At 55.9% G+C, this 27,797-nt stretch overlaps 1 protein-coding gene across 26 annotated transcripts; it reads left to right on the forward strand.

Moving 5' to 3' along the window:
- Positions 1–36: 36 nt before the first annotated feature.
- CTNS (cystinosin, lysosomal cystine transporter) lies at positions 37–27,615 on the forward strand. 26 transcript variants are annotated; one of them, XM_074018243.1, is made up of 13 exons: positions 263–378; positions 627–839; positions 3,745–3,824; positions 11,922–12,000; positions 13,305–13,389; positions 19,386–19,537; positions 20,145–20,248; positions 20,368–20,499; positions 22,560–22,659; positions 22,749–22,868; positions 24,053–24,223; positions 25,932–26,049; positions 26,309–27,615. In XM_074018243.1, the coding sequence occupies exons 8-13, from the start codon at positions 20,480–20,482 to the stop codon at positions 26,440–26,442; spliced, it is 663 nt and encodes a 220-aa protein (XP_073874344.1). In that variant the 5' UTR covers positions 263–378; positions 627–839; positions 3,745–3,824; positions 11,922–12,000; positions 13,305–13,389; positions 19,386–19,537; positions 20,145–20,248; positions 20,368–20,479; the 3' UTR covers positions 26,443–27,615. The 26 variants fall into 26 exon arrangements, 25 of the variants coding, with proteins under 25 accessions (XP_073874339.1, XP_073874342.1, XP_073874346.1 ...); XM_015437464.3 differs by lacking the exon at positions 19,386–19,537 and having other exon boundaries at positions 26,309–26,423; positions 26,690–27,615; XM_074018238.1 differs by lacking the exons at positions 263–378; positions 19,386–19,537 and adding an exon at positions 37–252.
- The last annotated feature ends 182 nt before the right edge of the window (positions 27,616–27,797 follow it).

The following is a 27,797-nucleotide window of genomic DNA, read 5'->3' on the forward strand; positions in this document are numbered from 1 at the left end:
AGGGGGCCCCGCCCCACAGGGCTCTGGTTTCCGCCCAGTGGAGAGCTGTCTGAGCGGCGCTCACCAAAGGAGCCGGGAAACGCTGGTGGCTCCAAGAGCTTCTGTGTCACTGGCAGCGGCCTCATCCTCCCTCACGCCGAAGCCCCAATCCCTGCGCCCCGACCCAGCTGCGCTTTCTCCGGCCAAGACGCGTGAAAACTACAACTCCCAGAGTGCATCTCGCCGAGATAGGACCCCAGTCAGGTGGCAGAGGTCAGGTGACAGCGGACCCGCCTCTCCCAAAGTCTAGCCGGGCCGGGGAACGCGGTGCATTCCAGACCGGCACCTGGCGAGGCTCTTGCGTCCCCTGAGGGCGGTTCCCCGAGCTGGGGGGCTCAGGTGAGAGCGGGCACAGCCTCCCGTTTCCCAGGCGGGCCCCTTGAGGCACAGCAGGTCAGCGGGGCAGCCGCGCCGGGCTCTTTTCCCCGCCACCAGTGCTGGCCTCGCGACACCGGACAACCCCGGGGTGGAAGGGCCCAAGCGCTGGTCAGCGGAGGCAGGGACAGCGGGCTGCCGGGGTGGGTGCCGTTCCCAGCCCCTTCCCTTCTGCTCAGTTGCCGCCTGGGTCTGGGTTGGGGAATTTGCAGATTGCTTTGGAGACGGTGAGAGGACCTTTGCGAGAGCGCCGGTTGACGTGCCAAGTTCGGGGCTCGGGGGGACTGAGCAGCAGGAGACCCCACCCTCCCCTCCGGGTTTTCACTCAGGGCTAAGGGAGGACTCCTGAGCCCTGCCTCTTCCAGTAACATTGAGGAGGATAACTGTGCTTTGTGAGAGCTCGCTACGCGCCCTAAGCAACAGAGGTAACCACTTTATATCATTGTTTCTCAACCTCCTTATTCCTACCCACCCCTCTCCCATAAAATTTAATACCACTAGTACACTAGGTATTTGTTTATGTGACCACAAACCATTGTAATAGCTAGATTTTTTTCCACCACCACCTCCCCCCACCACCCCAAGCCATTTTTTTTTTTTTTTTTTTTTTTTTTTTTTTTTTTGAGATAGAGTCTCCAGCCTCTGTCGCCCAGGACTGGAGTGTGGTGGCGCCATCTCAACTCACTGCAACCTCCACCTTCCGGGTTCAAGTGATTCTCTTACCTCAGCCTCCCAAGTAGCTAGGACTACAGGCCCAAGCCCCCATGCCCAGCTAATTTTTGTATTTTTAGTAGAGACGGGGATTCGCCATGTTGGCCAGGCTGGTCTCGAACTCCTGACCTCAGGTGATCTGCCCACCTCGGCCTCCCAAAGTGCTGGGATGACAGGCGTGAGCCACCATGCCCAGCCTACCCCCAGCCAATTTTAGTCCAACTTGACAATGCATGCTTTACATCTCCTCATCTAAGTCCTATGAAGTAGTTACCACTGTCCCTGTTTAGCACCACACGGTCACATAAGGAATAAACGCGAACCCAGGTTCAAACCTGTCTCCAGTGTACACAGCCCTTACCACTATTTGTATACCCTCTCCAAAAGCAGGAGACCCAGGGAGTTCCAGGTCATAGAACAGAGGACAGGACCAACTCATACCTGGCAGAGAGGAGCTGCCACAGGAGACCCATAGCCCCAGGTTGCTCCTGGGAAGGGACTGAATGGGTGAAACAACATGTGACATCTGAATGAGGCCTGGACAATTGTTAGAACTTACATAGTAAGGGCACACCAGACAGAGCCCATTGTCAAGAGATACTTCATTTCTATCTTGTAGCTTTCACAAGCCACTAGTTTTATGTAATTATCAATCTGTTTGTTTGTTTGTTTTTGAGATGGAGTTTCACTCTTATCACCCAGGCTGGAGTGTAATGGTGCAACCTCGGCTGACTGCAACCTCCGCCTCCCGGGTTTAAGCGATTCTCCTGCCTCAGCCCCCCAAGTAGCTGGGACTACAGGCACATGCCACCATGCCCAGCTAATTTTCGGATTTTTAGTAGAGACGTGGTTTTGCCATGTTGGCCAGTCTGGTCTCGAACTCCTGACCTCAAGTGATCCAACTGCCTCTGCCTTCCAAAGTGCTAGGATTATAGGCATGAGCCACTGCGCTCAGCCTAATCTGATGTTTTTTAACATTTTAGTTGACTTACCTCTCAATGTCGTTTTGTCTCTGCTGGCATCATTCCTCCAGGTGTCTCAGCCTTTGAGGCTTGGGGATATTTGCTGACCAAGTCTGTGAGTTTGAGAAGCTGGTTAGGCCTGATTCTGCATCTAATTTCTGGAGAAAAACCACTCTGCCCGGGGCAACAAACTGAATCCCGAACTTGAGGTCACAGGGCAGGTATGAGGAGCGGAGAGCAGCAAGAGTGAGAGGGAGGCCTGTGGTCATTCCATACACACAGGAGGGCAGTTCCTCCAAGGTCAGAGCACAGGAATCCAGCGCCAAGGGCAAGGCCCCCAGGGGAGGCCAGAGCGTGGGTGGGGCGTCATTCCTGGCCAGTGGGAAGGGTCTCAGATGAGGCAGAGCTGCAGCAGCCGAAGAGAGAACCCTGGAGGAGACAGGGGCCAACAGAGGTCAGACAGCTGGAGCAGCCAGGGAGACTTTTTGAGGAGTATGTAAGGGAGTTGTCAGGAGATGCTGGAGGCCTTGGGGAAACTGAAATTACAGTAGGAACAGGGATCTCTCCATACAGACCTTACCCAGTGCTCCCCACAGTTTGCAGGAACCCCAGGAGGCTGTCAGCGTGGGAGGACCTGAGCACTGTGTACTGAGGCAGCGTAGAGACCAAGCTACAGAAATCCATGCCAGCCTGCTTGCTCTTGACCCACGGTTCACCTGCTGTGTGTTGGGGTTACAGGCATGCAGCTCCCCATCTTCCACACTAAACCGAGGAGTTGCTCTGGGGCTCATCCCTCCCCGAGTCCTCCTTGTGAATGACCCCAGCCAGTCCTGAAATAGTGACACTTGTCAAATAAAGTCTTGACAGACATGGTGGCTCACACCTGTAACCCCAGCACTTTGGGAGGCTGAGGCGGGCAGATCGCTTGAGGTCAGGAGTTCCAGACCAGCCTGGCCAACGTGGCGAAACACCGTCTCTACTAAAAATACAAAAGTTAGCTGGGCATGGTGGCGAGCACCTGTAATCCCAGCTGCCCAGGAGGCTGAGGCGGGAGAATTGCTTGAACCCAGAGGGGGAGGTTTCAGTGAACTGAGTTCGCACCACTGCACTCCAGCCTGGGCAACAGAGCAAGACTCTGTCTCAAAAAAAAAAGTTTTTGTAATATGTATATTAAAAAAAAATTTTTTTTTTTAAGTCTTAAGGGTCAATTGGTGTCATCAGCCCTTAGACTCTTATCCCAGGACAGTAAAGGAAACTAATTTCCTTGAGGTTTGTAGGTTCACAATGTCAAATATCTGACCACAGTTTTAACTTTTGGAGAAAAAGAATCTCAGGCCAGTAAAATTGCATCCCTTTCTTTCTGCTAACTAAGTATTTGCTAAAAGCAGTTGAGGAGGGAAAAATTCTGGTCTTTGTTCACTTCCACAGGGGGGCACTTTACACAACCCATTTGGCTCCCCGAGCCCGTTTCCCGTATATCAAAGGAAGATAAGGCCTCTCTGGGTGGCCCTCTGAGGCTGTGATGCAAAGCCCTGAGGTCAGAGCTGCCAATTGGGAGTCCTTTATGAGCCATCCATGCTCCGGAGGGCAGATCGTCTACAGGGAGCTGAGCTGATTCAACATTCACCTGAACGTCTCTCGCTATTTTTCTTCCTAGTTCTGAGAAATCGGGAAACATGATAAGGAATTGGCTGGCTATTTTTATCCTTTTTCCCCTGAAGCTCGTAGAGAAATGTGGTAAGTTTAGAAATGACATGTCAACTTTGTACAGAGGGAAATGGTGGCTAGAGGAAGTAGTCCTCTGATCTGTTTGTTGCCAAGGGTTTAGTATCAGTCAGACCACGTGTCTCTGTTTGCCCCTCAGCCATGTGACCCCTGGGGTGGTGGAGCGGACCCAGGTCTGGGATCCAGGTGTTTGGCAAAGAGCCAGATAGTTCCACAAATAATTGGCCTTCTGCCCTGGTATCTCTGTACCTTTCCTGTATCATCAAAGCGAACAGTTGGTTCTTAAAGTCAGACTATGCAGCTGATTCTCAAAGTCAAACTGTAGAGCCCCAACAACCTGGGATAATATCTTAAAGACTGGCTCAGGCTGGAGCAGTGGCTCTTCACGCCTATAATCCCAGAGCTTTGGGAGGCCGAGGCAGGAAGATCTGTTGAGGCCAGGAGTTTGAGACCAACCTGGGCAACGTTGTGAAACCCCATCTCTATTAAAAAATAATTTTTAAAACTTAGCTGTGTGCAGTGGCTCGTGCCTATAGTCCTAGCTACTTGGGAAGCTGAGGCAGGAAGATCACCTGAGCCCAGGAGGTCAAGGCTACAATGAGTTATGATCACACCACTTCACTCCGGCCTGGGCAACAGAGTGAGACCCTGACTTGAAAAAAAAAAGAAGGCCGTGTGCGGTGTCTCATACCTGTAATCCCAGCACTTTGGGAGGCCAAGGCGGGTGGATCACAAGGTCAGGAGATTGAGACCATCCTGGCCAACATGGTGAAACCCCATCTCTACTGAAAAAAATATATATACAAAAATTAGCTGGGCATGATGGCGGGCGCCTGTAGTCCCAGCTACTCAGGAGGCCGAGGCAGGAGAATTGCTTGAACCCAGGAGCCAGAGGTTGCTGTGAGCTAAGACTGCGCCACTGCACTGCAGCCTGGCGACAGAGCAAGACTCTGTCCCACTCCTGAAAAAAAAGAATAATGGCTTATGTCCCTGCCTGTGGACCTCACAGAGACAGTCCTGGGTCCTGGGAAATAGCGGGGAAGCAGAAGAGGTGGCCACCCTGTTGTACCTGGTTCTGCCAGGCACAGGTCATCTGAGGAGTCTGCCCAGCATCCCCTTGTAAGATGAGAAAACCTGTCCCTTAGAGAGGGGCTGAGGAACAAGGTGCAACAGCCCCACAGGGCCAGGGGTCACTTGGAACACAGGCTGGGATGGAGTTTACACGTCCTTGTAGGAGGACTGACCTTCAGCACAGGCCTCGTTGAGACTCGTGCCCTTCGAGCAATTCTCCTACTGCCCAAAACATCTCTGGAATTCCCTCCATAAAGAGCCGTGTTTAGCACTTCCAGGGTGCCGGGCCCATTCATTTCATCCTCAGCTTGCCTGTTGGGTCAAATACAAAAATCAGATACGTTGTTTGTTTGTTTTTTGTTTTGAGACAGAGTCTCACTCTGTCACTGGGGCTGGTGTGCAGTGGCACGATCTCAGCCCACCGCAACCTCCACCTCCCGAGTTCAAGCAATTCTCCTGCCTCAGCCTCCTGAGTAGCTGGGATTACTGGCGCCCGCAACTACGCCCAGCTATTTTTTTTGTATTTTTAGTAGAGACGGGGTTTCACCATGTTGGCCAGGCTGGTTTCGAGCTCCTGACCTCGTGGTTCACCTGCCTCGGCCTCCCAAAGTGCTGGGATTACAGGCGTGAGCCGCCGTGCCTGGCCCAGATACATCTTGAATTCCCATTTCAAGTGAACCTTGACAAACCACACAAATCCTGCAGAGGTCTCCCCAGAGCCTAGCACCACTGCAGTTATCTGGCCTCTTGCATCTCTGAGGAAACAGTGGTCACATGATCATCTCTTCCAGGTTTGTTAAACAATCAGCAATGTTTGTTTGTGGTCACACCTTGTGGATAAGCAATTTCGGGGGAAGGCAGGTCTTTCAGACCCTGGAGCCTGGTGTTTCGGAACCCCTTCCCCGCCCTCCAGGGTCAGACTTTGTGAGACTGAGGCTGGAGCGTGTGTGTGCACGCGCGTGTGTGTGTGCCCAGGCGTGTGTGTGCATGCGCGAGTACGTGTGGCCGGGCGTGTGCGTGGGCCTGGGTGCGTGTGTGCGCGTGCGAGTACGTGTAGCCGGGCGTGTGCATGGTCCCGAGCGTGTGTGTGTGCGTGTGAGTACGTGTGGCCAGGCGTGTGCGTGGTCCCGGGCGTGTGTGTGCGCGCGTGAGTACGTGTGGCCAGGCGTGTGCGTGGCCCTGGGCGTGTGTGTGCGCGCGAGTACGTGTGGCCAGGCGTGTGCGTGGTCCCGGGCGTGTGTGTGTGCATGTGAGTACGTGTGGCCCTGGGCGTGTGTGCGTGCGCACGAGTACGTGTGGCCAGGCATGTGCGTGGTCTCGGGCATGTGTGTGTGCGTGTGTGCATGAGTACGTGTGGCCAGGCGTGTGCGTGGTCCCGGGCGTGTGTGTGCGCGTGTGAGTACGTGTGGCCAGGCGTGTGCATGGTCCCGGGTGTGTGTGTGTGCATGTGAGTACGTGTGGCCAGACGTGTGTGTGGCCCTGGGCATGTGTGCGTGTGCACGAGTACGTGTGGCCAGGCATGTGCGTGGTCTCGGGCGTGTGTGTGTGCGTGTGAGTACGTGTGGCCAGGCGTCTGCGTGGTCCCGGGCGTGTGTGTGTGTGCGTGGGCCTGGGCGTGCGTGTGCGCGCGTGAGTACGTGTGGCCAGGCGTGTGCGTGGTCCCGGGCGTGCGTGTGTGCGTGTGAGTACGTGTGGCCAGGCGTGTGCGTGGGCCTGGGCGTGTGTGTGTGCATGTGAGTACGTGTGGCCAGGCGTGTGCATGGGCCTGGGCGTGTGTGTGCGCGCGTGAGTACGTGTGGCCAGGCGTGTGCGTGTGCGCGCGCCCGGTCATTCACACATACACTTTAAAGCCCCATTAGTGAAGCTAATACACTCCCCTAAGAGAAAAACAGAAAATCCAGCTACCACCACTCCAGTTACCCAGAGGGGAAACAGGCCCAGAGAAGGTAGAAGGCTTCCCCAAAGTCACACAGCTAGAAGGTAACAAAGCTGGAACTTGCACAGGATCCCCGCTGCATGAGATTACTTTGCCTCCTTTCCTGAATGCCATTAGAAAAGAAAAATGGGCCAGGCGCTGTAGCTCATGCCTGTAATCCTAGCACTTTGGGAGGCCAAGGTGGGGGTGGATCTCTTGAGGTCAGGAGTTCGAGACCAGCCTGGCCAACATGGTGAAACCCCATCTCTACTAAAAATACAAAATTAGCTGGACATGGTGGCGTGCGCCTGTAAGCCCAGCTACTCAGGAGGCTGAGGTAGGAGAATCGCTTTAACCCAGGAGGCAGAGGTTGCAGTGAGCTGAGATCACACCATTGCACTCCAGCCTGGGCCACAGAGCAGTTCCCCATCTCAAAAAGAAAAAAGGAAAGAAGAATGGAAGCCACCATAAAATCAAGTCACTGGAATTGAATCTCCAACCTCATTCTGCCCTTGCTGTTTCTTTCTTCTCTTTGCTTTGGGTAGTAATTATTAAGGACCACAGAGGAGATGACTGGCCTTCAGAGTTGTCTGTCTCTGACTTCTCCAGGTGGAATCTTGAGGCAGTGCAGCCTCGTGGCAAGAACCTGGGCTTTGGACTAGACAGGCCTAAGTTTGAATCCTGCCCTCACCATTTTCAAGCTGTGTGGGCAAAAAACCTTTCCTCTTAGAATGCTCAGTTTCCTGAAATGTAAAATAGGAATAATAATGCCTACCTCTCACTTTTGTAATAATTCGAAAATGGGTGCTAGGAGTATAGCAGAGTACCTGGTATTGGGTAGGCGCAGAGTGGGAGAGAGGCCTATAAGAATTAATTTTAAAAACCTGGCCAAGCATGGTGGCTCATACCTGTAATGCCAACACTTTGGGAGGCCAAAAGAGGGAGGATCACTTGAGCACAGGAGTTTGACACCAGCACGAGCAACATAGTGAGACACCGTCTCTACAAAAAAAAAAAAAATTTTTTTTTTTAAATGGATTTTCGCTCAGTCACACAGACTGGAGTGCAATGTGGCATGATCTCAGTTCACTGCAACCTCTGCCTCCCGGGTTCAAGCGATTCTAGTGCCTCAGCCTCCCAAGTAGCTGGGATTACAGGCGTGTGCGCCACCACACCCGGCTAATTTTTGTATTTTCAGTAGAGACAGCGTTTCACCACATTGGCCAGGCTGGTCTCGAACTCCTGACCTCAAGTGATCTGCCTGCCTCGGCCTCCCAAAGTGCTGGGATTACAGGCGTGAGCCACCTCACCCGGCCAAAAAAATTTTTTTAAAGTAGCTGGGCATGGGGGCGCATGCCTATGGTCCTAGCTACTGAGGTAAGAGGCGGCAGCGGTGAGCAGATCACTTGCAGTGAGCCATGATCACTCTTTAGGAGGAACTCAGGATGGTGTCACGACTCATTTTGTAATTCTGATACAATGTTAAGATTTTAGACTTATGGGGCCAGCTTCCTAACTGCCTCCCACCTTGGGCTAAAAATGTTCTGCAGTTGGCACGTGATAATAATAGTAACAATTATTAACATCTGGGCTTTGTGGAAAACATGTTACAAGCGTTGCTACATTTTATCTTCACAATGACTTGGTGAGCTAGGTCTTGGTATTCTCCCCATTGTACAGATAAGGAAATGGAGGCTCAGAGAGGGTAAGCACCTTACCCATGGTCACACAGCTGGGAAGTTTCAGAGCCAGAATGGAACTGTGTGACTTTGAAGCCCAGTATCTGAGTTGCTGAGCACCTCAGTTTTCTGTGGTGCTAAAGGAGGAGGAAATAAACATTCTCTGGTCTGGTTCTTGGAGAGTTCACAAACTCTTATTTTATTTTATTTTTATTTTGTTGAGACGGAGTCTCACTCTGTCACCCAGGCTGGAGTGCAGTGGCGCAATCTCAGCTCACTGCAACCTCCGCCTCTGGGTTCAAGTGATTCTCCTGCCTCAGCCTCCCAAGTAGCTGGGACTACAGGCACCTACCATCATGCCCAGCTAATTTTTTGTATTTTTAGTAGAGACGGGGTTTCACCGTGTTAGCCAGGATGGTCTCAATCTCCTGACCTCGTGATCCACCCGCCTCGGCCTCCCAAAGTGCTGGGATTACAGGCGTGAGCCACCGCGCCCGGCCTCATTTTTTGTCTTTTTGGTAGAGACGGGGTTTCGCCATATTGGCCAGTCTGGTCTCCAACTCCTGACCTCAGGTGATCCACCCACCTCAGCCTCCCAAAGTGCTAAGATGACAGATGTGAGCCACTGTGCCCGGCCCTCAACCTCCTATGTTATAATGCAAAGATTGCAGGCGCTCTGTGGCCACGTAGATCTCCCACTCACCTTGACCTCCACTGCCTCCGGCAGAGCCCTAGGGATCCAGAGTCTGGCTGGCCGCCCGGCATCACTTTCAGCACCCTGTCCTGAACAGTGGCTGGTTCTGGGACTTGCTTATCTGTCATGGTCCTCAGCTCTAGGCAGAACTGAACTGGCGGTACAGGAAGTCCCAGCTACGCAAGCCCAGAAGCAAGCCTCGGAATGTCCTCAGAACAATGAGCCTGAAAAAGAAGGGCAGAGTCGCCACAGCAGCCGGGCTTCTGCAAGGACCAGGGGACATCCTGTTCTGAGGAGCCCAGCCAGCCAGCAGGGGACTGGAGATTGTGGACTGTGGGAACCTGCAGACTTGGGACAGAGCTTCCATCTGCATTCACATGTGCTGAGTATGGAGAAGGCAGCTCTCAGGGTCTGAGAGGCTCCAGGTAGCAGAGACTGGCCTGGGAGGACAAGCTTCAGGCTGTGATCTCCTTAGAGGAGATGAGGTTACAGAGGAAGAGAAACTACCAGGGAGGAGTATCGAGGCAGAGAATCAGAGGTCGAATTGGGTAACTTTAAGTTTCCTTCCAGGCCAGATGCGGTGACTCACGCCTCTAATCCCAGCACTTTGGGAGGCCGAGGCAGGCGGATCACCTGAGGTCAGGAGTTCAAGACCAGCCTGGCCAACATGGTGAAACCTCGTCTCTACTAAAAATACAAACATTAACCAGATGTGGCACCGCATGCCTGTAATTCCAGCTACTGGGAAGGCTGAGACAGGAGAATCACGAACCTGGGAGGCAGAGGTTGCAGTGAGCAAAGATCATGCCACTGCACTCCAGTCTGGGCGACAGAGCGAGACTCTGTCTCAAAAAAAAAAAAAAAAAAAAAGTTTCCTTCCAACCCAAGCATCTAAAATTTCAGATCTCAATTCATCTCCCTTTGAGGGGTCTGAGTGAGGGCGTCTGGGTGGGGGAACCAGGGCTGCTAGCAGCCTTTGAGGGGTCTGAGTGATAGGGTCTGGATGGGGGAACTGGGCCTGGGGATCTGAGTGATGGGGTCTGGGTGGGGGAACCAGGGATGCTGGCCGTTGCAAGGATCCCCCTCATCACAGTCATGCACCTGCTTCCTCGCCAGCCTGGATTCATGATCATGACCCCTAGGCTGTGTATAACCCTGAAGGTAGTCAGGCAGGGGAGGTGATATGGGCAGGTGTGGCGTGGGGCTTCCAGCACCCCTGGGAGCAGAGGTTGGGACGGGGCTGCCCAAAGAATACAGGAAGCACACAAAGAGAGGCTTACTCAGTCCAGTGCTCTGGGCTCATTGGTCTTGCAAGAGGGTGGGTTGGTTGGTTGGTTGGTTTTGAGACAGAGTCTTGCTCTGTTGCCCAGGCTGGAGCACAGTGGCACGATCTCGGCTCACTGCAAGCTCCGCCTCCTGGGTTCACGCCATTCTCCTGCCTCAGCCTCCCGAGTAGCTGGGACTACAGGCGCGTGCCACCACACCCAGCTAATTTTTTCTATTTTTAGTAGAGAGAGTTTCACCATGTTGGCCAGGCTGGTCTTGATCTCCTGACCTTGTGGTCCACCCACCTCATCAGCCTCCCAAAGTGCTGGGATTACAGGCATAAGCCACCACGCCTGACCAGTTTTCTTTCTTTTTTTAAGAAAATATTTTGTACAGACAGAATCTCTCTGTGTTGCTCAGGCTGGTCTCCAACTCCTGGGCTCAAGCGATCCTCCCGCCTTGGCCTCCCAAAGTGCTGGGTTTACAAGTGTGAACCACCATGCCCGGCCCCAAGATGGTTTTCTAAGACCCTAAGACCCAGACCTGCTTCCTCCCTCATCCAGGGGGCCTGTTTGTCAACTTGATTCTGAGTTTACAGCATAATGCCAAGAAGAAATCTCTGAGAGTGAAACAACTATTCACGCTTCTTCCTCCAGTCCCCACAGATAGCCCCAGGAAGGGGACCAGTACCAGGGTGAGCTGGGTTAGGAAGGAGACCAGTACTGGGGTGAGCTGGGTTAGGAAGGGGACCAGTACCAGGGTGAGCTAGGTTAGGAAGGGGACCAGTACCAGGGTGAGCTGGGTTAGGAAGGGGACCAGTACCAGGGTGAGCTAGGTTAGGAAGGGGACCAGTACCAGGGTGAGCTGGGTTAGGAAGGGGACCAGTACCAGGGTGAGCTGGGTTAGGAAGGAGACCAGTACCAGGGTGAGCTGGGTTAGGAAGGAACCGACCAGTACCGGGGTGAGCTGGGTTAGGAAGGAGCCCCAGAGGGCTCTTTAGAAACCCGTTAGCTGGGCCCATGTGTCTCTCAGAGCACAGGAAAGGGGCTGGCCCAATTCTTCAGGGCCATTTTGACTTCACGAACAGAAGAGACAGACCCGTGTCCTTTCCATCTGAAGAGGAGGTTCAGGGCTGCCTTTTGTGCTCCCATATCATGCTTGAATTCCCCTGTAATGATTTTTGGACTCCATGGTTCTCTAACGATCTCTGGGTAGCTCAGCCACAGACTCTCAGAGCCTGTCATCGCAGGGGGATGAGGACGCTCTGGCGTTTCCTGCTCAGGCCTGTCTTCCTCCATCTCTGTCTCTGGCAGCAGGTGGGGAAGGAACCTAACCAGGGTCTGTGTTTGGAGTCCCATCACAGAACAGGGCTCATCAGAGAGTCAGAACTCAGGAGCTCAGATGTCAGGGGTTTCGGCCCAGTTTCCTGTCGCAGGCCCGAGCTCTGACCCAGTGCCTCACGTCATTGATTTGGGTCCTTCCAGAGTCAACCGTCAGCCTTACCGTTCCTCCCGTTGTAAAGCTGGAAAACGGCAGCTCGACCAACGTCAGCATCGCCCTGCGGTAAGTTCCCGGGCCTGGTGCTGTGCTCAGCTCCACTCACGCCCTGCAGCTGGGTCAGTCTGTTCAGATTCCTGATGCGCTGCTCCTGCCTCTTACCTGTAAGACAAGCCATAGAAAAAGGGATGGTGCTAGCTCTGGGCTGCAGGGTGGGATCGCAAATGCTGACCCCCACTCTGAATCCTCACTTCCCCTGGGAGGAGAAGGAAGGGGTACTTCTCCCTGAGACGTGGGTCTTTTACCCGCATGGGAAGAGTCCTGCGTGACCAGCAGTGGAGGCCAGATTTCAAAGCGATTCTAAGACTAAATATTTGAAGACAGCCCTGAAGGTCAAGGGGCAGCAGCCTGAGCTGCTGGTTGGCGCTTCTGAGGTTGCTCTCAGAAGCAGAATTGGCCACGTCGGGTTAATGCCACTCACGCTGGGCCTTGTCTGGGAGTCTTAACTTGCTGCCATCTGCTGGCTTAGGCACAAGCGTTGCGACCTAGTCCAGTCCGTGCCAGGGAGGCTCCCTCTGCCTTCTCTGCTCTTAGCTGTTTTGTCCTGCCCTTGCCTCCCGGCCACGAGGATTCCCTGATGAAGAAGACCTGGAGCCCTCTCCTTCTCTCTACGCCTCTCCCCCTTCCTTGCCTCTCCTGCGAGATCTGGCCTGAAACCAAAGCTTTGGTTCCGAGGCCCCTAGCAGGCCCGCCATTCCACTCCCAGCTCCTCTGTCTCTGCACACCCTCCCCCTGCAAATCTTACAAGTCATGTCTTACCACAACTCTCCAGGCCCCTGCAGCGGCCTCCCACTGCCTTTCAAATTAACTCCAGGCCTCTAAACCCAGAGCCAGGGCCCAGGAGGTGGCTTCCAGCCAGCACGTCTGCCTTCTCCCGTCTGATGCCTCTCCTAGCTTTCCAGGCCCAGACTGCTCCCTCCTTGTTCCCTGCCTGAGCCCTCTCCTCCTTCGGTCAAATTCTGGCCCTCACAGAAGGCCGTGCTCAGACCCGACAACCTCGGGGAAGCCTTTCCTACCGGAGCAGGGAGCTGTGGTCCTGGGCCTCCAGATGCCTCGTTTGTCATTCACACCCAGTTTGCTTTCTCCTCTGTTCTCACCCTACCCTGAAGGGGCGGACACCTGGTCTCCTGGTTAAGGCAGGAAAGCCTACGGAGCAGGGTTTCCACCTGGCTACCCATCAAGGTGGAGCACATAACATTTCCTAAGCCTAACTGCTTGAGAGTTGAAGGCCAGATTTGAAATCCAGAGGGGTGGTTGAGATCTCACTGTGTCCAGCTTCTCAGCAGTAATTAGACTCTTGTCCTCCACAGGCCACCATTAAATGCAACCCTGGTGATCACTTTTGAAATCACATTTCGTTCCAAAAATATTACTATCCTTGAGCTCCCCGAAGAAGTAAGTAACCAATCTTAACGGATGGGTAGGGAAATGCTAGGTAACAGAACACATTTGAATTAAGAACTGGTGGAACTAGGTCTCCTAGGCGGCCCCTGTTCCATCAACCTAGAAATCTGTGATTATGGCTTTGTTGGTCTCTTTGGGGATGAGTATCATATGCCATTAGATGGAATTAAGAAGGTGATAGTAAGGAACCTGAGGCAAAAATCGTTCTGGGAATGTAAAAGTTCTTAGGATTTTCAGCTGGGAGTGGTGACTCACACCTGTAATCCCAGCACTTTAGGAGGCCAAGGTGGGCGGATTACATGAGGTAGGAAGTTCGAGACCAGCCTGGTCAACATGGTGAAACCCCATCTCTACTAAAGTAAACATAAAAATTAGCCAGGCGTGGTGGTACGCGCCTGTAATCCAAGCCACTCAGGAGGCTGAGGCAGGAGGATCACTTGAACCCAGGAGGCGGAGGTTGGAGTGAGCCGAGATGACCCCACTGCACTCCAGTCTGGACGACAGAGCGAGACTCCATCTCAAAAAAAAAGTTCTTACAATTTTCTAAGGCCTGGCTACTCAAAGGGCATTCCAGGACCTGCAGAACTGGGCTTCCTTAGGAACACAGCATCTCAGGACCCCCCCAAACCTACTGATTGAAAGCACACTAGCAAGATCCCAGATGGTGTGAGTCCACATTAAGGTTTGTGAAGCCTCATTCTGAGACACCATTGGTTGGGTGTCATTTCCAAAAACCAGTGCCAGCGGCCGTGGGATCTAACAGTGATCATCACCCATAGCTTTATGCATGTATCTATTTGTGTGCACCCTGCTTCCACCTTACTGAGAATTTGAGCCAGCTGCTATTCAATTAGATAAAAAGCATCCATAGAGGAGGTGGTAAATAAGGGTTTAAAAACAAGATGGGCCGGGCGCAGCGGCTCAAGCCTGTCATCCCAGCACTTTGGGAGGCCGAGGCGGGCAGATCACGAGGTCAGGAGATCGAGACCATCCTGGCTAACACGGTGAAACCCCGTCTCCACTAAAAAATACAAAAAACTAGCCGGGCGAGGTGGCGGGCGCCTGTAGTCCCAGCTACTTGGGAGGCTCAGGCAGGAGAATGGCGTAAACCCGGGAGGTGGAGCTTGCAGTGAGCTGAGATCTGGTCACTGCACTCCAGCCTGGGCGACAGAGTGAGACTCCATCTCAAAAAAAAAAAAAAAAAAAAAGATGAATGCACGTCACTCAGGGTGAGTAACTTCTGGGGAGCTATTGTACAACATGGCAATACAGTTAATGATCATGTATTACTGCATGCCTGAAAACTGCTAAGAGATTAGATCCTAAATGTTCCCACCACAGCTGGGTGCAGTGGCTTGCACCTAGGGTCCTAGCTACTCATGTTCTTAACAAAAAAACAAAAAAAAGGTAAGTATATGAGATGATGGATATATTAATGAGCTTGATTTAATCATTTCACAATGTATGCATATATCAAAGCACGTTGTATCCTGCAAATCTATACACTTTTTATTTGTCAATGATACCTTAATAAAGCTGGTGGAAGCGGGAGGAGAAGAATGCAGGGATGAGATCAGTAGCCATGAGGCACATCGGGATGGGCTGCAAATCAGCTCTGAGCCCCCTAGGAAGCAAACAGGAATGAAACACGATCAGTCTCAAGCATGTGGGAATCTGTGATCTGAAAAATATAGCATCGCTGGCTGCAGAGATGTGCACCTGTAGTCCCAGCTACTTGGGAGGCTGAGGCAGGAGAATCACTTGAGCCCAGGAGCTCAAGGCTGCAGTGGGCCACGATTGTACCACTGCCCTCCAGCCTGGGTGTTGGAGCAAGGCTCTGTCTCTAAAAAATTAAAAATAAAAGTAAAATTTTGAAAAATAACAGCATTGCTGAGAGAGAGGTCTCAGAGTGTCCAGCTAAGGGGACCCTGCCTGAGAGGGAGATCCCCCTGCTGGTGAGCACCTCGATAGGCAGTGCCATTTCCCACACCTCCTCTCTTGCCCCGGGTGTGAGCCCAGCATGCAGAGCTGGTGGGTTCTGAGAGCACAGCCCTCTGAGCCACAGATTAAATTCAGACTCTGGGAGGAACAGATGCTGATTGCTTCGTTTAGGGCCAAACATCTAAGTCAAAGTGTCATCTTTTAATTTTTATGTATTCGTTTATTTTTTATTTTATTTATTCATTTATTTAGAGACACAGCTTCACTCTTTTGCCCAGGTTGGAGTAAAGTGACGCAGTCTCAGCTCACTGCACCCTCCGCCTCCCGGGTTCAAGCGATTCTCCTGCCTCAGCCTCCCAAGTAGCTGGGATTACAGGCGCCCACCACCAGGCCTGGCTAATTTTTGTAGTTTTAGTAGAGACGGGGTTTCACCGTGTTGGCTAGGCTGGTCTCGAACTCCTGACCCCAGGTGATCCACCCGCCACAGCCTCCTAAAGTGCTGGGATTACAGGCGTGAGCCACTGCGCCCGGCCACTGATTGATTGATTGATTGACTGAGACAGAGTCTCACTTTGTAACCCAGGCTGGAGTGCAATGGCGTGATCTCAGCTCACTGCAACCTCCGCTTCCCGAGTTCAATCAATTCTCCTGCCCCAGTCTCCCATGTACCTGGGATTACAGGCACACACCACCACGCCTGGCTAATTTTTGTATTTTTAGTAGAGATGGGGTTTCACCATGTTCGCCAAGCTGGTCTTGAACTCCTGGCCTCAGGCGATCCGCCCACCTCAGCCTCCCAAAGTGCTGGGATTACAGGCGTGAGCCACCGTGCCCGGCCAAAGTGTCCTCTTTTTAAAATCAGGGAAAGTCTTAAGCAAAGGAAACCTGACAGCAAACAAGCCTGGGCTGTAGGAGTCCTTGAACCTGGAGCACAAACAGATCCAGCAAATCCATGTGTCAGTCAGGGTAGCGGTGACCCCTGGGGCCAGGGGAGGTTGGAGGAAGCAAGCGGGGCTTCTGAGGACTTGGGGATGTTTCATTTCTTCATCTGGAAGCTGGATGCATTCAGTCTGTAGACATTTCATCAAGCTGTGATGTGTGTACTTTTCTACCTATATGTCACAGTTCCGTTTTTTAAAAAAGTCTTCAACAGTGAGAGGCTGGGCGCAGCGGCTCACATCTGTCATCCCAGCACTTTGGGAGGCTGAGGCTGGTGGATCGTTTGAGGTCAGGAGTTCAAGACCAGCCTGGCCAACGTGGTGAAACCCAATCTCTGCTAAAAATACAAAAATTAGCTGAGCGGTAGTGGTGTGCGCCTATAATCCCAGCTACTCAGGAGGCTGAGGCAGGAGAATCACTTGAGCCGGGGAGGCGGAGGTTGCAGAGAGCTGAGATCATGCTGCTGCACTCTAGTATGGGCGACAGAGTGAGACCCTGTCTCAAAAAAAAAAAAAAGAAAAGAAAAGTCTTTAACAATGAGAGTCAAACCATTGGTGTGAGAGGGAATTTATGGGCACCCACCTACCTTTTCAGGCTCCTGCCTCACTTGCCCTTCCCCACCCACCTCTCACCACTCCCCTCCACTACCTGTGATACTGGAAGCCTCTGGTTAGAACATGGGAGTTGGGTGGTCTAGGAGCCAGGCCTGTGAGCCTTGGGTAAGTCACTTCACCCCGACATAGCACCATTTCCTTATTTGCAGCCATACGGTGAGTAATGTCTACTTGACAGCCCTGTGAAGATCAAAAGCACTAGCAAGTATAAAATGTCTAGGATTGGCCGGGCGTGGTGGCTCACGCCTGTCATCCCAGCACTTCGGGAAGCCGAGGCAGGCAGATCACCCGAGGTTGGGAGTTCAAGACCAGCCTGGCCAGCATGATGAAACCCGGTCTCTACTAAAAGTACAAAAATTAGCCAAGAGTGGTGGCGGGTACCTGTAATCCCAGCTACTTGGGAGGCTGAGGCAGGAAAATCACTTGAACCCGGGAGGCAGACGTTGCAGTGAGCCGAGATCGCGCCATTGCAGTCCAGCCATGAGCGAAACTCCACCTAAAAAAATAAAAAATAAAAAAATGTCTAAGATCGTCCCTGATACACAGAAAGCACTCAGTGAAAGGCAGCGATTATCATTTCATTGTCTTGTATCAGTCGATCAACCGATTTTCTCCCTTCCTAGTTCCAGAAGGGATTTAGTGGCCACTTAACAAATCTCCAGGCAACATTGGAAGGAATATCTGTTAAAAATAAGAAAAAGTGGCCGGGCACAGTGGCTCATGCCTGTAATCCCAGCACTTTCGGAGGCCGAGGTGGGAGAATCAGGAGGTCAGGAGATCGAGACCAGCCTGGCTAACACGGTGAAACCCCGTCTCTACTAAAAATACAAAAAATTAGCCGGGTGTGGTGGCGGGAGTCTGTAGTCCCAGCTACTCGGGAGGCTGAGGCAGAAGAATGGTGTGAACCCGGGAGGTGGAGCTTGCAGTGAGCAGAGATCGCACCACTGCACTCCCAGCCTGGGGGACAGAGCGAGACTCCATCTCAAAAAAAAATAAATAAATAAGAAAAAGTGAGTGGCAGGAAAATAAAAGAGCCAGGAGTGGCATGTGTTATGAAGATGTAGCTTGCAACACATGGACCATAAGTTGGATTCGAGGCTTTGCTGCAGCCGCTATACCATTTCCATTGTTCTGCCAAAGCCCCTGGTTTCTGGTGCTAAGAACAAGAAGGCAGTGCTTCAAGGGTCCTCATTAAGAAGCCACTGCAGGGTGCGGTAGAGCGCCTGCAGTCCCAGCTACTCAGGAGCCTGAGGCAGGAGGATCGCTTGAGCCCAGGAGTTGGAGTAATCAGTGAGCTACAGACGCATCACTGCACTCCAGCCTGAGCTACAGAGCAAGACCTGCCTCTTAAAAATAAGAAGGCCAGGCACGGTGGCTCACACCTGTAATCCCAGCACTTTGGGAGGCTGAAGCGGGTGGATCACCTGAGGTCGGAAGTTCGAGACCAGCCTAGCCAACGTGGCAAAACCCCATCTCTACTGAAAATACAAAAATTGAGCCAGGCGTGGTTGTGGGCACCTGTAATCCCAACTACTCGGGAGGCTGAGGCAGGAGAATCACTTGAACCCTGGGGGCGGAGGTTGCAGTGAGCTGAGGTGGTGCCACTGCACTCCAGACTGGCAACAGAGTGAGACTCCGTCTCAAAAAATATATAAGCAGCAGCAGCCACGGCAGTCTAATGAGCCAGATCCTCATGGCACCTGCAGTATGGGTGGAGTATTATCCAGGGAGCACAGAAGCTGGGGACCAGGGGAGACAGTTTGGTTCAGTAAGGATATCCTCCCACTCCCCACCACTCCAAGAGGATGTAAGAGTCTCAGGAAAGGCTGGGCGTGGTGACTCTCACACCTATAATCCCAGCACTTTGGGAGGCCGAGGTGGGTGGATCACTTGAGGTCGGAAGTTTGAGACCAGGCTGACCAACATGGTGAAACCCCATCTCTACTAAAAATACTAAAATTAGCCCGACGTGGTGGCACATGCCGGTAATCCCAGCTACTTGGGAGGCTGAGGCGGGAGAATCGGTTGAACCCGGGAGGCGGAGGTTGCAGTAAACTGAGATCACGCCATTACACTCCATCCAGCCTGGGCAACAAAAGCGAAACTCCATCTCAGGAAAAAGGAAAAAAAAAAAAGAGTCTCAGCAGGAATGCTTGGGAGACCAGATGTTGCAGGCAGGCCTCCAGGTACTTTTTCCTGAAGCAGAGCATTTGCCAAACATTGGGCAGCAGCAAGGGTGAAAATGCCCTCTTTGCCAAGTGTCTCGTGTATGTGCCTCTTCTGCTTCGTCACTTGGCAGCCAGGCTGGCACAGGGCACGCATGGTTTTGTGGACGCTGAGGAGCCTAGTGATGATGGAAGTAGAAGTGATGGTATTGCAGTAAAGCAGTGGCCCAGCTTGCTGTGCACCAGGCTCTGTGCTGTCCGCTTTCTGGACATCCTGTCAGTCATGGCAGCCCTGAAAGGTAGACACTTTTGTTAACTCGTTTTACAGATGAGCGAACTGAGATCAGAGCTTGAATAACTTGCCCAAGGTGACGTGCCCAGTGAGAGGACAAGAGCCATCCCTCCTTCCTTCAGAGATAAGCCGGGGGAGGGCATGAGGACGAGTCCATAGCTCTGCTCAGAAAGTCTCACCCAGGCCAGGTGCAGTGGCTCATGCCCATAATCCCAGCACTTTGGGAGGCCAAGGTGGGCAGATCACCTGAGGTCAGGAGTTCCAGACCAGCCTGGCCAACATGGTGAAAGTCTGTCTCTACTAAAAATACAAAACTTAGCTGGGTATGGTGGCGTGCACCTGTAATCCCAGCTACTTGGGACTCAGGAGCCTAAGGCAGGAGAGTCACTTGAACTCGGGAGGCAGAGGTTGCAGTGAGTCGAGATCGCCCCACTGTACTCCAGCCTGGGTGACAAAGTGAGACTCTGCCTCAAAAAAGAAAAAAAGAAAAAAAGAAAGTCTCACTCAGGCCAGGCGCGGTGGCTCACGTCTGTAATCCCAGCACTTTGGGAGGCCAAGGCGGGTGGATTGCTTGAGCCCGGGAGTTTGAGACCAGCCTGGGCAGCATGGCGAACAGGAGGTTCAAGTTGCCTGGTGGGTGCTGCAGCGTCTCTCCTTTTGCTTAGTAAGTTCGTGGAAGGTGGGGCTGTGGGTGATGCGTCCCTCCATTCCCTAGCGTGTAGCATGGAGCTAGATGCCGGCGGTGCCCTCAGTGACCGTACATGGCATCGGATTGAACCTCAGTCTTCCTAACAGGTGGTGGTGCCTCCCGGAGTGACAAATTCCTCTTTTCAAGTGACATCTCAAAATGTTGGACAAGTTACTGTTTATCTCCATGGAAATCACTCCAATCAGACCGGGTAGGCTGGCCTCAGCGCGTGCGGGCCTCACATGACAAGAAGGGGGCCGTCCTGGGCGCGTGGAAGTCTCCTTCGGAAGCCCAGCCTCAGCTCATCCCGGTCCCCAAACTCCTTTCCAGCCCGAGGATACGCTTCCTCGTGATCCGCAGCAACGCCATTAGCATCGTAAACCAGGTGATTGGCTGGATCTACTTTGTGGCCTGGTCCATCTCCTTCTACCCTCAGGTGATCATGAATTGGAGGCGGAAAAGGTAACCCCCTGGGCCGTACTCACAAGCAGTCTTGGGGCCACTAGGAGCAGGGCGTTCCAGCAAGGCTGCTGATGGCGCAGCCTCCGACGTCCCCTCTACCCTTCTGTCTGCCTGCCCTTTCCAGAAAGCTGTCCCAATGCGAAGTTGTCCCAATGCAAAGGCTCGGGGAGCCTGGGTCGGACTCCCGTGCTGGGCATTTCATCCTTTGCCCAGCTCAGCCCCTCCCTGAGAAAGCAACAAAATGGGGCTCGTTAGTTTAGTGGAGAATGGGCAGGGGAGTGGGGGAAGTCCACTGTGAATCTGCTCTGCACTGGGTCCACCTGGCCCTGGAGGATTGCGGTCTCAAGTCCTGTAGACTCGGCCTTCGGGACGAAGCAGTCCCACCTCGACTTGCAAGGACCCAAGCCACGTGGGCCTCCTGGGGGGATGGCAAGCAGACGGCCAGGAGGGAGCCTCTCCTCGGAGGCCTCCCCGACTCCCCTCTGGAGCCAGGACTCGAGGAGCAGAGAGATCTTAGGCAGGGGAGGAAGAGAGGAGGGAAGTAGCTCTCGAGGGCAGGCATTGGGTAGCATCCGTGGTGGGAGCAGGAGAGACCTAAGGACAGTGCCCTGCTTGAGACGGGTCGAGTCCTCCTTCCCCGTGGCCTGGGAGCCCTGTCCCTCCCATTCCCCACAGTAGTGCCAGTCCTCACCCCCAGCCCTGCCCTGCCCCTCCACCCCCACCAGTCCTCAGCCCCTGGGGTCCTCACCCCCTGCCCTGCCCCTCCACCCCCACCAGTCCTCAGCCCCTGGGGTCCTCACCCCCTGCCCTGCCCCTCCACCCCCGCCAGTCCTCAGCCCCTGGGGTCCTCACCCCCTGCCCTGCCCCTCCACCCCCGCCAGTCCTCAGCCCCTGGGGTCCTCACCCCCTGCCCTGCCCCTCCACCCCCGCCAGTCCTCAGCCCCTGGGGTCCTCACCCCCTGCCCTGCCCCTCCACCCCCGCCAGTCCTCAGCCCCTGGGGTCCTCACCCCCTGCCCTGCCCCTCCACCCCCGCCAGTCCTCAGCCCCTGGGGTCCTCACCCCCTGCCCTGCCCCTCCACCCCCGCCAGTCCTCAGCCCCTGGGGTCCTCACCCCCTGCCCTGCCCCTCCACCCCCGCCAGTCCTCAGCCCCTGGGGTCCTCACCCCCTGCCCTGCCCCTCCACCCCCGCCAGTCCTCAGCCCCTGGGGTCCTCACCCCCTGCCCTGCCCCTCCACCCCCACCAGTCCTCACCCCCTGCCCTGTCCCTCCACCCCCCGCCAGTCCTCACCCCCTGCCCTGCCCCTCCACCCCCGCCAGTCCTCAGCCCCTGGGGTCCTCACCCCCTGCCCTGTCCCTCCACCCCCGCCAGTCCTCACCCCCTGCCCTGTCCCTCCACCCCCGCCAGTCCTCACCCCCTGCCCTGTCCCTCCACCCCCCGCCAGTCCTCACCCCCTGCCCTGTCCCTCCACCCCCGCCAGTCCTCACCCCCTGCCCTGTCCCTCCACCCCCGCCAGTCCTCACCCCCTGCCCTGTCCCTCCACCCCCCGCCAGTCCTCACCCCCTGCCCTGTCCCTCCACCCCCGCCAGTCCTCACCCCCTGCCCTGTCCCTCCACCCCCGCCAGTCCTCACCCCCTGCCCTGCCCCTCCACCCCCGCCAGTCCTCACCCCCTGCCCTGCCCCTCCACCCCCGCCAGTCCTCACCCCCTGCCCTGTCCCTCCACCCCCGCCAGTCCTCACCCCCTGCCCTGCCCCTCCACCCCCGCCAGTCCTCACCCCCTGCCCTGCCCCTCCACCCCCGCCAGTCCTCACCCCCTGCCCTGCCCCTCCACCCCCGCCAGTCCTCACCCCCTGCCCTGCCCCTCCACCCCCGCCAGTCCTCACCCCCTGCCCTGTCCCTCCACCCCCGCCAGTCCTCACCCCCTGCCCTGCCCCTCCACCCCCGCCAGTCCTCACCCCCTGCCCTGTCCCTCCACCCCCGCCAGTCCTCACCCCTTGCCCTGTCCCTCCACCCCCGCCAGTCCTCACCCCTGCCCTGTCTTGCCCCTCCACCCCCTGCAGCGTCATTGGTCTGAGCTTCGACTTTGTGGCTCTGAACCTGACGGGCTTCGTGGCCTACAGTGTATTCAACATCGGCCTCCTGTGGGTGCCCTACATCAAGGTACGGCCTTGCCTGTCCCACATCTCTGCCCACGTGGCGTGGTGGCCTGGCTGCCCCTCACCACCCAGCTTCTCCCACCCACCAAACAGGAGCAGTTTCTCCTCAAATACCCCAATGGCGTGAACCCCGTGAACAGCAACGACGTCTTCTTCAGCCTGCACGCGGTCGTCCTCACTCTGATCATCATCGTGCAGTGCTGCCTGTATGAGGTGAGACCAGGCCTGGCCCCCCACAGGCCGCCCCAGCCAACACCCACCACCCCGCCTCACCTTTGACAGAAGACGCGGCAGAGCCTGGGAAAGGAAGTGGGTGTGTTCATTCAGCCCGGTCCTGTGCTGGGCAGAGAAGACGCCCATGAGTCCAGGCCCTCAGAGCCCACCAAGTCTGGGGTGAGGGACTCAGGGAGAGGCAGTGGCTGGACTCAGGCTGAGAGCTGTGCGCAGAGGAGCACAGACAGCTCATGGAGGAGCGAAAGGCCCTGGGCCCCGCCAGGGAGGAGGGAGGAGGGCGGCAGAAGACGCTTGGTTGTGTTCCAAGGATGAGTGAAGTCCCTGTGGAGGAGGGGAGGAGCCAGGGTGGGCTCCCGGAGGGGTCAGGTCACAGAGGCCAAGGGGCATTTGAGAGGGACCCTGAGCAGGTGGGTGCAGCTGGGCTTAGGGTGCCAGGAGGGGCAGGTTCCTGAGCGGTCAGCAGAGGGCCCACGTGCAGGCAGAGGCACCGGTATTCAGCCTTGTTGCTGGAGGCCATGGGTGTCAGCAGGGCAGGGCCCCGCCAGGGCTGGGTCCGGAGGCCCCTGATGTGCCAGCTTTGCGCTCCCTTCTCCCAGGGCGTTCCCTTCACGCTGTGAGGCAGCGGGGGGCTGTCCGGCCACCCGCATGATCCCTCTAGGCTTTCTTAGCTGTCGGTGTGACGCGAGAGCGAAGGAGGCCCACGTTGGGCCCGTGTTCAGGGAAAGGCAAGGCGAGGGGACAGATTCCTGAGATGCTCAGGCTGCCGCCGGGTCGTGGGACGAGTCAGTACCTGGCTGGGAGAGGCAACAGGCCCCCAGAGGTCGGAGCCCACGTCTCCGAGTGAGTGCTGAGAGGCGCCCAGTTCTGCCAAGTAGGAACGAAGCAGACGGAGCTTGAGTCCCAGCGGCCTGAACGGGAGGCCCTGGCGATGAGAAGGTGTGGCTGGTGCCAGAGATGTCACCCCAGCCCAGGTGTGATGCTTTCTGTGGCCCGGATGTTCCCCTGCCACGACCCCAGTGCAGTCCCCACCTCGCAGGGGCTCCTTCAAGGCCAGGGTCCAGCCTCGTGCCCTTCTCCAAGCCCGCCCTATCCGGGGCCGCCCGTGCTGAGCCCTGGCCTGGCCTCTGTGTGGGTCCACATCTCCGCCCTCCTGTCGCCCCCAGCGCGGTGGCCAGCGTGTGTCCTGGCCTGCCGTCGGCTTCCTGGTGCTCGCGTGGCTCTTCGCACTTGTCACCATGATCGTGGCTGCCGTGGGGGTGACCACGTGGCTGCAGTTTCTCTTCTGCTTCTCCTATATCAAGCTCGCGGTCACGCTGGTCAAGTATTTTCCACAGGTACTTCCAGGGCCCTGTTCACATGGCCGGTGGCAGGAGAGGCGAGAGGTACAGGGCCCAGGCCCTGCTCCTGTGGGGCAGCTCCGGCCGGGGCGAGGAAACAGGATGGAAAGCCACAGGGAGCCCGGGAGCCCAGGAGGAGCAGCGCGGTGGGGAGGCCAGCCTACCGCTCTTCCCCCGGGCTGGAATCACACGAGATCGTTAGCGGAGGCCCCGGGACCCCATGCTCCCTTAAGCATCAGGCGTTGTGTGGGTGGTTCCCCTTCTCCACACCCCAGCCTTTCCTGATGCCTTTGGCTCTGCCCCCACCACTGCCTCCATTTCCACAGCAAGGGGCAGCCCCGAGGGGCGACGGCAGGAGACTCTGGAGAGGTGAGGTGGGAGGAGGGAGCAGCTTCCTGCGCAGAGCTCAGCCCCTCCTACGAGCGAGCACAGCAGGTCCTCTTCAGATCCGGGGACTCAGGGTCCAGCACATCTTGCCCTATGGCCTGGGACAGGGTTGGGGCTGAAGTTGCTGCACCCGGGGATCTAGGGCCTCATTTAACTCACCCCATTCCCAAAGGGAGGAGCCCTGCCCCAGTGTCCCCAGCCCTGGGAGCCTTGTGTTCTGTGAGCTCGGGAGGGCCAGCGTTGTGACTGGGAGGCAGGGCTGGGCTCAGGCTGAGCAGGCTGAGTTCTGTGGACAAGGAGCCCGGGTGTTCCGGGCCAGGCCAGCCTGCACAAAGCCTGGGGTGGGACACGGGGAGGTAGTGAGGGGACATGGCTGGTTGAACAGTATTGAGCATGTTGAAGCTGGGAAGCTGGGGTCAAGTCCCAGGAGCTCGGGAGGGTTTCCAAGGAGGGGAAGGTTTGGGGAAGTGGGCCCCAGTCCCTGAGGGTGGGACGGCTTGGGGCCAAGAAACCAGGCAGGCAGGAGCCCAGGTTGGAGATGTTTGGAACTGTCCAGGACTGGAGGGGCAGCAGCAAGGACGGAAGAGGGTGAGCCAGGACACAAGACAGGGACCGACCGGAGGCTGACTGGGAGACCACCAGAGAGGCCAGGACCTCCCTCACGGCGGGAAGGAAAGGTCACAGCAGTCAGAGGACCCACAGGGCTCTGCGGCGTGGGAGGACGTGGGGCACAGGCAGGCAGACTGGAGCGCCTCCCCGCAGACCCACCCCCAGACCCCAGAAGCCTTGGCCAGGCCTGCGAGGGGAGTTAACCCCCTCTACAGACGGGGAAACCAAGGCTAGGAGAACTGTCACTTGCCCAAGACAGCAAGCTCTGGTGACGGAGCCAGGATTCCAAACCAGACGTCCCACTCCCACCCAGTCCCTAAGCACATGAAGTCCCAGCCGAGTTTGGGGACAGCCTTCCCTGGAGGCGAGAGGAATCATAACTGCAGGGAAACCAGCTTAGGGCCTTAGCCCCAGGGATGTGGAAGACACAGGAAGGCAGCACCAGCCCCGCCTCCCTGGAATTGTGAGGTGCGGGGGGTGGGGGGCCTTTCCTTGCTGTACATGCAGATGAGACGCCCACCCCCAGGACCACCCAAACTGTGCCTTGGCTGAGGCCTGTCACAGCCCAAAGGTCACTGTGTTCCTTGGAGCCAAGGCCCCAGTGGGAGGAATGAGAACCGCTTTTGTTTGGAGGGGCAGTCACGAGGCACGTGAGGCAGCCGCCCAGTCCTCACCGCCCTCCATCTGTCTGTCCCTCTGTCTGGCCCAGGCCTACATGAACTTTCACTACAAAAGCACTGAGGGCTGGAGCATTGGCAACGTGCTCCTGGACTTCACCGGGGGCAGCTTCAGCCTCCTGCAGATGTTCCTTCAGTCCTACAACAACGGTGAGTCAGCCAGCGGGCTGCTGGCCACCCTGTGGCTGGAGCATTGGGCGGGGCCAGCTTTCCCGGGACCCTCCAACCAGGGCTCCACCCCCAGCTGGGATCCAAGCCAATCCAGCCCCCAAGGAGAGACCCGCCTAGGGGCCTTCGTAGCTGCAGGATTTGTGGTTTTTTGGGACCCTCACCTCCCACCACCCCACATGCTCCAGCTGCCTCAGGAGCTACAATCTAACACCAGCTTCCATCCCCCGGCCGCTAACAGACCAGTGGACGCTCATCTTCGGAGACCCAACCAAGTTTGGACTCGGGGTCTTCTCCATTTTCTTCGACGTCGTCTTCTTCATCCAGCACTTCTGTTTGTACAGAAAGAGACCGGGGTACGACCAGCTGAACTAGCACCCAGGGACCCAGTGTGCAAAGCCCCCGGCCTCGCGCCCTGCTGGGGAAGGCCTCACCCAGCGAAGGCCGGAGAAGCGGTTGGGCCCTGGCACGCAGGGCCGGCTCAGTGTGCGGACAGAGGAGAGCACTCTGCTCCTGGAGCCAGAGGCCGTTCAACAGCCTGCCTTCATCCGGGCCCCTCCTGGGCCTCCCCGGCCAGGCACGTGGCACCGTCGCCTTGACGCCGCCATCTCTTTTCTTTAAGGCTTCAAGCAGCGCGCACAGGCTCTGGCAGCCGTCTCAGGCAGGACTGGGCACCGAACTTGCAGCTGAAGGCCTTGCCCCAAACTACCAGCGTTTCTGCGAGCAGCTTGAAGGGCTGACCTTGCAGCCGGGAGAGCCAAGGGCACTTCGCTGCCACCGCTGCGTTCCCAGAGACCAAGCAGCCAGGTGCCGTGGCCAGTGGACTCAGAGGTGCTGGTGGAGGGACTAGGACTTTGGGGTTAGGCCGCGGGATTCTTTCTCTGCAGGCCACTTTCCTGACATGCTCTCTCTACATAACTCAGCGTCCGCGACTGCCGTCAACAGCTGGTCCTACCCAGAGTATTTCTGAGCCCTGAGGGGCCTGCCAGATTGGTTCTGAATTGGACTCATGCCCAGCACATTAGCATACTAACTCCTTTCAGATTTTGTGGAGGGACGTTTGGAAGTGGCTTACTCTCTTCTGCCCTCTCCGCTACCTCCACCTTTCCAGTCCGATGAGCCCCACCTGAGCACACCCAGCCCCTCCTTACCCAGCATCTGGAGTACAGGACACCTCTCTCCTGCTACCAGTCTGTGCCTTAGAGGTCTGTTAGGCCTGCCAAACGGCGAGCAGCTGCCCCGGAGGGAGGGCAGGCCCCCTTCTCTCTCTTTCCCCAGATCCCTAACTGACACTCACCAGTTTCTGGCCTGTTCAGGAGCCTCAGATAAGTATTTGTACTTGAGACCACCTCACACAATCTGTATGGGCCCAACCCTGATCTCAACCTCCTTCCCTCCACCCGAAGCTGTCGTTCTTCCTATGGCAGCAGGGGGTCCCAGGACGTGCCTCGTACATGCCTTGAGCTTGTCAGTCCACTGAGCTTTCGTCCATGAGACAACGCGAGGGGCCTGTATCTTGAATTAAAACCTACTCGCTTCCTTTCTGCACTCTTAAGTGTGCTGGATACAGAAGGCAGGTGTGCTGGCCTTCAGAGCCAGGTGCCCCTGCTCCCCACCTTGTGTAAGGAAGCGCGTAAGGTTGTGAAGTTCACTGACCCGAGGGGGCTGCGTGCTGACCCCGCACTTCACTGGGGAGTCCTCTTGGGTAGTGTGAGACTCCTGCCCGCCCA

Source organism: Macaca fascicularis, chromosome 16 (genome assembly GCF_037993035.2).
Source record: "Macaca fascicularis isolate 582-1 chromosome 16, T2T-MFA8v1.1".
NCBI classification, from domain to species: domain Eukaryota; kingdom Metazoa; phylum Chordata; class Mammalia; order Primates; family Cercopithecidae; genus Macaca; species Macaca fascicularis.

Coding starts and splice junctions, on each gene's coding strand:
- CTNS (XM_015437464.3), top strand. CDS start 3,764: ATGATAAGGAATTGGCTGGCTATTTTTATCCTTTTTCCCCTGAAGCTC. Junction 12,001..13,304: donor AACGTCAGCATCGCCCTGCG/GTAAGTTCCCGG, acceptor TGTCCTCCACAG/GCCACCATTAAATGCAACCC. Junction 22,660..22,748: donor TGTGGGTGCCCTACATCAAG/GTACGGCCTTGC, acceptor CCCACCAAACAG/GAGCAGTTTCTCCTCAAATA.